This window comes from Cebus imitator, unplaced genomic scaffold, assembly GCF_001604975.1.
Source record: "Cebus imitator isolate Cc_AM_T3 unplaced genomic scaffold, Cebus_imitator-1.0 Scaffold443, whole genome shotgun sequence".
In the NCBI taxonomy this organism is placed as follows: domain Eukaryota; kingdom Metazoa; phylum Chordata; class Mammalia; order Primates; family Cebidae; genus Cebus; species Cebus imitator.
In genome coordinates, this window is record NW_016107758.1 from 804,054 (window position 1) to 814,379 (window position 10,326).

Genomic DNA, 10,326 nt, shown 5'->3' on the forward strand with positions numbered 1-10,326 from the left:
ATTCACCTGTGTCAGCCTGGGAGCACTCCCCACCTGTCAGCCTGGGAGCACTCCTGCCCACCTGTGTCAGCCTGGGAGCACTCCTGCCCTCCTGTGTCAGCCTGAGAGTACTCCTGCCCACTTGGCAGCCTGGGAGCACAACTGCACACCTGTGTGAGCCTGGGAGCACTCCTGACCACCTGTGTCAGCCTGGGAGCACTCCTGCCCATCTGCGTTAGCCTGGGAACACTCCTATTCACCTGTGTCAGCCTGGGAGCACTCCTGCCCATCTGCGTTAGCCTGGGAGCACTCCTGCCCATCTGTGTCAGCCTGGGAGCACTCCTATTTACTCCTATTTACCTGTGTCAGCCTGGGATTACTCCTGACCACCTGCCAGCCTTTCAGCCACGTCCACAGGGCTCTCTATGACACTCCTGAGGACAGGCATGTGCTCACCAGTCACCTCAATCACCAGGTCTCTGCACAGGCCTGAGCACTTAGGGGTCCCCCTGCCCCACACCCCTCTGGAGGCCCAGCACCAGGCCTCAGAGCTGTGTTGCCAGAACACTCACGTGGGGATGTCTGAGAACACCAGGAAGCAGCCCACCAGGAACACCAGCGTACCCACCACTGCTGCCGGCAGGAGCCAGGCCGTGTAAAACCCTGCATGGGGACGGCAGGGGTCCGCCGTTAGAAACCCAGGCATGGGGCCCAGGAGGGGTCTGCACAGCCATGCTTGTCCCCCAGGGACCCACTCTCCGCCCAGCTAGGGGGCTGGGGCGCAGCTCTCCCTGGCAGCTCTGGCATGGCCCCACACTCCTGGGCCTCTTCCCTAGACTCTGGACACCCCTGCCACATGACCGACACCCGTGCTCCCGGGGCTCCGGCCCACCCGGCTTTCCACCTCTGGATGCTCTCCTCACCCAGCTCACTCCAACCAACCTGCCTGGGATGGACGGGAGAAGTCCCCCACGTCCTGCTCACCCCAGAACCGTGGGCTGCACCCTCCTGTTCCAGCCCCAGGGAAACTGCAGGTCATTCTGGTGCCTCCCTCCCCACCACCCAACCCCTACCCTGGCCTCTGCCTCACCTGTCCAGAGGCACATCCCCTTGTTACCCCGGGCCCTCAGCATGCACCCCCATCTGCCTGCATGGGGCTAGTCCAGACCCAGACCTGGTGTCCTGTCTCTTGCCTGCCTCTGCTGGCCACAGTGACTGCTGTGAAACGCAGTGCCTGGAGCACAGAGGCAGCCTTGGCCCTGCTTGCTCCAGAGGCCCCAGCCGCCTCCAGCCTGGCGTGCTGTCCCAGGGGTGTGCTCGGGCCCCAAGATGGCCAGGTGGGTCCTGGCACACAGGGTACGCCTCCGCCCCAAGCCTGTGCCCAGCTGTCCGTCCACAGCCGCCAGCCCCACCCACTGCCCGGGCCAGCTCCACTGTCTGGGTCCACTGTGGGGCAGTGTGTGGGGACAAGAAAGGCCTTTGGAAGTTCTGCAGTACAGAATGAAAGGGTTGGGGCTGACCCAGGATGGGGAAGGCAGGGCATGAGCGCGGAGCAGGGTGAGGGCAGCCAGGACCCAGGAGGAACGGCCCTGGGGCTGCCGAGTGCAGACAGACGGGCACCTAGAAGGCACTGCCCTGCCTGGAGGTGAGAGGCTTGGCCTGGACCCAGGCAGGGGCGACCTCCCTGGGATGGATGTTCCTAGAGTGGCCCCAGGGCCTCATGGATTGCATCTGGGGAGCCAGTGACAGTCGGGGATGGAGTCAGGAGAGACCCCCACCTGCAGAAGGGGTTCTCAGCACTGTCGCTGGGGCACGAGAAGGCCAGAGTGCAGCGGAGTCATGGCGCCCAGTTACAGTGGCTGGGCCGGGTGGGAGCCTGGAGCGCAGCCCGTCAGGAGTCAGCGAGGCCAGGCCGAGAGCTGCGCCCACCGCCAAGCTCCCACGCGCGCTGCGCTCCAGGGGCACGAACTGGCAAACTGTTACAACCTGAGACCAGGCTAAGCTGGGGGAGCCCAGGCGGTCTGGGGGCAGCGAGGGGGACTCACCGAGCCAGGCGAAGTAGAGGGCCACCTTCTCCCCGAAGTACCTGCGCACGTGGTCCAGGGGCTGGTACTTGCTCCACTTGCCCCAGCGCGCCCAGTGCCGGAACAGGACTTGGCGCTGGTTGAGGCGCGGAGCCTGCGGGCCCTCTGGGGGTGCCTTGAAGGGGCCCTGGGGACGAGAGGCCTGTGGGTGGTATTTAACCCCCTGGGCACTGTTGTAGGTGCGGGGGCTTCAGGGGACACGGGCAGACCAGCCTGGGAATTTGGGATTGCCACATGAAGAAAACAAGTCATGTGAAGGTGGGCTCAGGGTGGTCCGGGAGGACCTCTCTGTGTGGGGAGGCCCCTCTGACTCCTGGGCTGCAAGGGTTTGGGGCGAGGGAGGGGCCTGCAGAGGCCACCGTGGGAGAAGCCAGTGGGCGTGGTCCAGGCCCAGCACCGTCTCTGGGTTGGAGATTCCCCAGGCTGGTGTCCCGTGCTGTGTGTCCTGAGCCCTGGCTGGTAGGAGGAGCCGCGCTGCCCCAGTGAGGTGGGACACCTGGCATTTCCACACCCACTTTTTCATTTTACCCCTATGACGGCGTTGTGGCAGGACTGGCCCCATGGCCACACAGCAGTGGGCTCGGGTCTGACCAAGCCCCTGATGCCCTGGGTGCCTGCGATGCCCCCCCCACTCAGCTGAGGGGGGCCCTGCTGGGGGGGTGGGTAAATAGCCTCCTGCCCCCCAGGTCGCTGTTTTCTCAGGGATGATGGAGGCTGACAGGAACAGGTGCAGTGGCAGCTGCTGTGGTCACTGCCCTTTTTGTCATTGCCTCAGTTTACCCAGCTTCTGGAGGCGGACAGGAGACCTCACTGTTTTTCCCAGCAAAAGAAGCTACCCGGAGAGCCTGAGCGGTAGCATCTAGACCCCAGGGACCAGGCTGTTTCCATGTTAGGCACCACAGTGTGGGCTGCGGTCCCAGCAGGGCTGGACCTGGGGCCACGGCATGGCCTGCCACGTCACCGAATGTGTGTGTGTTTAGTGTTCTGACTCCTGGGTGGTCACGCTGGCTGCTATGCCTGCCCCACACCCACCTCCCTGGGGGCCAGCAGGACCCAAGAGGACTCGTCTCCCATGCCCAGGCTGGAGCCCCAGCCTCGAACTCACGTCATGCAGTGGGAAGGCCGCCCTAAAGACACCCTCCGCCAGCAGCTGGTGGATCCCAAGCAGGTTTTTCTTCTCATGGCCGTACGGGGTCTTAGCCAGGATCTCAAACAGCTGCAGGGGCGGAGGACAGCGGAGGTCACCTGTCATGTGGCACATCCTCACGAGCCTGTCTTCAGGCCAAGGCCACGGGTGGCCTCCTGCAGCCTTCTGGTGACAACGGCTATCTAACAGAAAGGCTTGGGGCTTTGTGTCACCGCCTCACACTCAGAACGCCCCTGCACCGGTGGCATTCACTCTCCCGCTCTGCGGGCCCAGAGGCCCTGACCAGAGCCACACAGAGGGTAGGACTGAGTCTGCACTCAAAGCTGGGCCTCGCCTGGCTGTGCACAGCCTACTCTGGGCCCGCACCCTGGGCGATGGTAAGCACTGCAGCTGGGGAGCCAGCCGTGTCCAGGGTGTGCCCTGCCCCCCATCTGGGCAGCCCATGGGATTGTGGCCCCATGGTGGTCAGCCAGGCCTCTCCTGGGCAGGCCTGGCCAGGCCCTTTCCTGCCCACAGGTCTCAGAGCCAGCCTCCTGCCGGGGTGCCTGGGGCCTGCCCCACTGCACCTGCTGCCACCCATCCTCAGAGGACGCTCAGGGCGGGTCTGCTTCCAGCCAGCAGGACCCACCCTGCCTGGGGCTGGTCTCAGCTGTCCCACTGGTCCATAAATCCAATATCTATTTTGAGCCCTGGGGTCCCGGAGGGGCACTGGGCCCTTCCCCATCCCTCCCCAATCCTAGGCCATGGCCTGCCCAGTAAGGTCAGCCTCTAAAGTCTCCAAAGCCTCCACGCCTCTCCTCCGCCCTCTGATCTCAAGTGAGCCTTCCTGCATCCACAGAGGCTGGGGGCTGGCAGCATCCTCAGATCCGGGTCCAGGTTTGGGGCCGCAGCAGGGACCCCCACTCACAATTTGGTGCCTCTTGGTGCTTGTGAAGAAGGTGTCCCGGTTGTCACTCCCGAGGAAGCTGTGGGCATGTGAACAGTGCAGAACGTTTGGGGCCCAGGTGCAGGAGCACACGCCTGCGCACACAGCCCTCACCCCGGGAGACCAGCTGGCCTCCGGCCTTCCCCAGGAACTGGAGGCCACAGCAGGCCCCAGATACCCAGGCCCCCTCACCACGCACAGGGCGAGGGGACCTGAACTGTGTTCGGGCACAGGGCAGGGTGGCGCAGAGGGCCAGGCTGCGCACAGGACCCATCCTGTGTCCTGCCCTGAAGCTCCGGCACTGGGCCGAGGTGCGCTCGGGCAGTGTGGACAGTGGCTGGGCAGGGGGCCTCCCTGGGAAATCGGAATCTCGGGAAGCCACGGGTGGTTGAGTTTCCCACCAGCCCCCAAAGGAGGCTTCCCGTGTGGCAGAAAGGCCACCTTCGGCACTGGCCCCCACAGCAGTCCCTGCCACTTCTGGGCTCCCGCAGTCTGCAGGCCTGGTGCCAGAGGGACTGGCTTTGTCCAGTCATTTCTGTGTGGACAACACAGGTGTCATTTCCAGGAGGGAGAGCCAGGAGCCAGCATGGGCCGAACGCATCCCTGTTTTCTGCGTCCACAGTCGCCCAGGCCCCAAGAGACTGTGGTGAGCAGGAACCGTGCTGCCCCACGACACGCGTGCCTGGCGGGACCCGGACCTTGCGTGTCCAGCCACTAGGCCTTGGCGTGCATCTGTCCGGCAGCACGACCGCCCGGGGCTGGCCGATGCAGTGGCTTCTGGAAATACACGCAGTGAGGGGTCTGGGGCAGCACCCCTCCGCGCACTCGCCCACCGAGGCCCACTCGCCCCGTTCTTTCCTCCGGCGGGGGCCCTGCCTCACCGTGGCAGCTTGCTCACTCTGAACCGGCAGGAGTAGTACTCGGGGGGCACATCGGGCACGTCCTCCAGCAGAATGTTGGGGATGCCCAGCCACGCCAGCAGCCCGGCCGACCAGTTGGAGGCCTGGTTGGGTAACTCCTGGAAGGAAACGTCGGTGGTCCCTTCTGCTCCCGAGGGGAGGGCAAATCCCCAGGTGGGGGTGGAGGCTGTGCAAGTTTGCAAACTGGACAATGGGTGAAGGGCACCAGCAGAGGGAATGAGTGCAGCAGACCTGCCACTGCCCGAGGAGACCCCCACCCCCCACTCAGGGCCCAGGTGAGCCCCACCCCCCTCAGGGCCCAGGTAAGCCCCCTACCCAGGGCCCAAGAAAGCCCCTCTCCCCCTCAGGGCCCAGGTGAGCCCCTCCCCCCTGAAGTCCCAGGTGAGCCCTCCTCCCCCCCAGGGCCCAGGTGAGCCCTCCTCCCCCTCCTCAGGGCCCAGGCAAGTCCCTTCCCTCCTCAGGGCCAAGGCGAGCCCCTTCCCTGCTCAGGACCCTGGCAAGCTCCTCCCCCTCTCAGGGCCCAGGCGAGCCCCTCCCCCCTCAGGGCCCAGGCAAGTCCCTTCCCTCCTCAGGGCCCAGGCAAGTCCCTTCCCTGCTCAGGACCCCGGTGAGCTCCTCCCCCTCTCAGGGCCCAGGTGAGCCCCTCCCCCTCTCAGGGCCCAGGTGAGCCCCTCCTCTCTCAGGGCCCAGGTGAGTCCCTCCCCTCTCAGGGCCCAGGTGAGCCCCTCCCCGCTCTCAGGGCCCAGGTGAGCCCGTCCCTGCTCAGTGCCTCAAGCTGAGGCTGCTCAGCTTGTCAGTCTGTGGCCCAGAGCCCCTTGAGTGGAAAAGAGACAGGAACAGTGAATAGGGTGTCTCTGCCACCCGCATGCCATGAGGGTCAAGGCCAGCACGTGCAGTGGGGGGTGGACCTTGTCCAGGCACATGTTGCTGAGGTCACTGGGAGCCAGTCTTCTCTACCCCAGGTCCTCAGCAGAGCCCTGGGCTCAGAGCGGTCAGCTCAGTGTATACACACTGTTCACCTGGCTCCACCTCCCAGGAGCCCACCTTGGGGGCCGCCACCACCTGCCCTGTTTGCCCAGTGATGTTTCTTGGGGCCTGGTGTCGGGGTGGGTAGGAGGAGCCCTCCCAGAGCTGTCGGGGTTGCAGCTGACCTCAGTGTTGGGGCAGCAAATAACCCTGGTGGGGTCCCCACGCCTGACCTGTCCCGCGTACCTGCAAGGGGAGCTTCAGACGCAGGTCTTCGGCGTAGTAGCATAACACAGCCCAGGAGGCGCTGAGGAGGGCGTAGTGCACTGCGCTGTCCCCATCCTGGACGTCAAGCTGCAGGCACCCAGGGCCCCGTGAGAGCATGAGGGCGCATGCGTGGGACGTGTGTGCACGCGTGTGTCCATTCGAACTCTCAGGAAAAGACTGGCATTTCTGTAGCCCTGGTAACCACCGGCTTTGAATCTCCCATTTGAGCCATGACACTGCTCCCGTGGCACTGCCTCTGAAAGCCAGCCAGGCCCAACAGCCCCCGTGTGGGAGGGGGCCCCAGCAAGATTCGCGGCAGACACAGCACGCTGTTGGGGCACGCGTCACCTGCAGCCTCCCCCAGCTGGCCAGACCATGCTGACCCATGCCCACCTCCTGGCTTGAGGGGCAGCGCCGCCAGCTTTTGGTTTTCAATATTGAAAGGCCACCTCACCTTTGATCAGTCACCAGGTGTACATGCATGTTGTGCACGAACACATTTCAGTGTGTGTGTGTGTGTGTGTGTGTGTGTGTGTGTACATATGCATGGACTGCTGTCTGTGCACGTGTGCACGTGTGCCAACATGTGACAGGTGCTCCTGGAGCCCGGGGTGGCCTCAGACCGTGATCCTCCGTCTAATAGACAAGCGCCTCCTCTGAATATGTAACTGCTTTTCAGCCCCCGCCCTTAGTCCAGGGGTCCTCAGCCCTCATGTTCCTCACAGCCATCTGGGGTTCCCCAAATGCCAAAGCCCCAGCCCCACCTTGGGTGAGGTGGAAGAGTGGAGGGCAGAACTGCGCCCGGCTGGCTGCGATGTGCATGGGGAGCTGAGAGCCATCCTGAGGACTGAAGGCCGGGCGCACTGTGGGAAATGTGCTGGGGCCACCGGCATCCCCTGCGGTAGACCCCCCTCCCTCAATTGAAGAGCAGCCCTGCCCAAGTGTGAATGATGACCTCGCAAACTCATGGGACCACACCATCCCATCAGCCTTTCCACCATAAAGGCAGGTGTCTTCATCTCTGCCTCCCAGACTGAGGCCGGTCCAAACTCAGGAGTAGGGGGCTGGTAGCTCTGTGGGTTCCATGTGCCAACACCTGAGAAGGCCCTGGAAGGGAGCCAGGGATGGGGGTGGCAGCCTGAGGCGGGGAGGATGGGTGGCAGGTGGGGGCTGCTCCCTGTGTGTTCTGGATAAATGAGAAGGTGAGCGAGGGGAAGAAAGGCACGGAAAGTGAGGGAGTCAGACGCAGGGCTGACAGTCCACGGCAGGTTAGAACCAACCAGGACTCCATGATGACCACGCCAGCCAGCCAGGGCAGGGGAAAGATGTCTGTCACACACGACCCAGAAATGGCTAATGGCAAGAACAGGCACCAAGCTCCTAAGCCTTCATAAGGAAAAGGCAGGTGGGGCCGGGTGTGGTGGCTCATGCTTGTGATCCCAGCACTTTGGGAGGCTGAGGCTGGCAGATCTCTTGAGGTCAGGAGTTTGAGGCCAGCCTGGCCAACATGGGGTAACCTCATCTCTACTAAAAATACAAAAATTAGCCGGGGGTGGTGGTGCACACCTGTGATCCCAGCTACTCAGGAGGCTGAGGCAGGAGAATTGCTTGAACCCGGGAGGTGGAGGTAGTGAGCCAAGACTGCACCACTGCACTCCAGCCTGGGTGACAGAGTCAGACCCAGTCTCAAAAAAATAATGCAGGTGACTTGGGAGGCCAAGGCAGGCAGATTGCTTGAGCCCACGAGTTCCAGACCAGCCAGGGCAACGAAGTGACACCTCATCTCTACAGAACTAAAAAAAATTAGCTGGGCGTGGTGGTGTGGGCCTGTAGTCCCAGCTACTCAGCAGGCTGAGTTGGGAAGACGGCTTGACCCTCGGGAAATTGAGGCTGCAGTGAGCCATGATTGCACCACTGCACTCCAGCCAGGGCCACAGAACAAGACCCTGTCTCAAGAAAAAAAAGAAAAAGGCAAGTGACCCAACAGAAAAAGGACAAAAGACACAAAAAGGCAAATCACAGTATTGGAAACAGATATGGACCATGAGCGTGAACAGTGCTCAGCCTGCAGCTCTGTCACAATAGCAAAGACAAGGAATCAATCTCAATGCCATCAGTGGGGGACGGGATAAAGAAGTGGTGGTACACGTGCATCGCGGAATACTACGCAGCCATCAACAAGAACAAGAGCATGTCCTTTGCAGGAAGGTGGATGGAGCTGGAGGCCGTTATCCTTTGCAAACTTTTCAGGAACAGAGAATCAAATACTGTATGTTTTCTCTTATAAGTGGGAGCTAAACACAAGGGAACAACAGATGCTGAGGTTCACTTGAGGGTGGAGAGCGGGAGGAGGGAGAGGAATAGAAAAAATAGCTGTTGCGTAGTAAGTACCCGGGTGATGAAGCAATGTGTACAACAGACCCCTGGGACGTGAGTTCATCTATGTAATAACCCCGCACATGTGCCCCTGAACCTGAAGTGAAAGTTAAAAAAAAAATCTCAACCTCTTTAAAAAGCAGGGAAAATGCAAATGAACACCAGGGTGAGGCCAGGGGCGGTGGCACACGCCTGTAACCCCAGCACTTTGAGAGGCTGGGGCGGGTGGATCACCTGAGGTCAGCCTGGCCAACATGGCAAAACTCCGTCTACTAAAAATACAAAAAGCGGCTGGGCATGGTGGCGCGCGCCTGTAATCCCAGCTACTCAGGAAGCTGAGGCCAAAGAATCTCTTGAACCCGGGAGGTGGAGATTGCAGTGAGCTGAGATCTTGCCACTGCACTCCAGCCTGGGCAACAGAGTGAGACTCCATTTCAAACACACACACACACACACACACACACACACACACACACACACACACCCTGTGGTGAGCCACCACTGCGTCCCAACTGATTGGTAAAACGATAAGTCTGCAGTACCGAGTGTTGAGGAGACACAGAGCAAGGGGCCTCAGCCCATGGCCGACGGTGGCAACGGCCACCACGTGCGGGAGCAGTGTGGCCACAGGCACGTGCCTCTGCCCGGAGCCCCGGCTCCCAGGAGAAGTTCCTGCACATGGGCACAGGGACACACACACGTGCACACACACGAATCAATTTACAGTAGCTGATTTTCATAATCACCCCAGACTGGGAACCGGTCAAATGCCCATTCTCACAGGCATCCATAAGCAAAGGCGGGCACATTCACACGCGGAGCTGCCTGCGGCAAGGCGAAGGCGGGCCTGGAGCAGGGTCTCCGACGGAGTGACCGCACCGGCCGGCCTCACCACAGGAATGACCCCATGCACGATTCTGCTCTGCCAAGCTCCAACAGACAAAGCCAGGCTGTATTGCCTGGTGATGTGAAATTGGTGCTAAAATGGTAAAGAAATAAAACTCAGGATTGATCACTCTGCGGACAGGGAGAGGACAGGTGATAGCGCAGCCTGCTCCTGGGGAGCGGAGAAAGGTGGTCGGAAGAGGGTGGACAAGGAGGGAGCCGCGTGGACAGACCTGGCAACGAGGGGCAGGGATGCCGTGGGTGAGAGGTGGGCTCTGTGCCCCAATCCCCAGCTGCCCCAAGCCCTGCCTGCGCCCGCACACCCAGCATCCTCACGGCTGGTTCCTGTTTCTCACGCTCCCTGGACCTGTTGCTTAAATGACTCTAAATGGTACCTTCCATTATTACTGAAATCAAACATGTAAATGGACTTTTTTTTTGAGACGGGGTCTCGCTCTGTCGCCCAGGCTGAGCTGGAGTTCAGTGGTGCCATCTCGGCTCACTGCAACCTTCTCCTCCCAAGTTTAAGCAATTCTCCTGCCTCAGCCTCCTGAGTAGCTGGGATTACAGGCGTGCGCCACCACGCCCAGCTAATTTTTTTTGTATTTTTAGTAGAGAGGGGGTTTCACCATATTGACCAGCTGGTCTCGAACCCCTGACCTTGTGACCCGCCTGCCTCAGCCTCCCAAAGTGCTAGGATTACAGGTGTGAGCCACCGCGCCCGGCCGAAAGGACTTTTTTTTTTTTTTTTTTTTTTTGAGACGGAGTTTCGCTCTT

General features: G+C 61.4%; 1 protein-coding gene across 1 annotated transcript in view; it reads right to left on the minus strand.

Annotated features, from left to right (window-relative positions):
• ANO7 (anoctamin 7) overlaps positions 1–10,326 on the minus strand; it is a 35,613-nt gene that overhangs the window by 17,670 nt on the left and 7,617 nt on the right. Inside the window, exons 5-10 of the mRNA XM_017510782.2 lie at positions 6,268–6,375; positions 5,017–5,153; positions 4,118–4,175; positions 3,169–3,279; positions 2,025–2,190; positions 552–642 (exon numbers count right to left, since the gene is read on the minus strand). Of these exons, the coding sequence (XP_017366271.1) occupies positions 552–642; positions 2,025–2,190; positions 3,169–3,279; positions 4,118–4,175; positions 5,017–5,153; positions 6,268–6,375 (671 nt within the window). The remainder of the gene's footprint in view (positions 1–551; positions 643–2,024; positions 2,191–3,168; positions 3,280–4,117; positions 4,176–5,016; positions 5,154–6,267; positions 6,376–10,326) is intronic.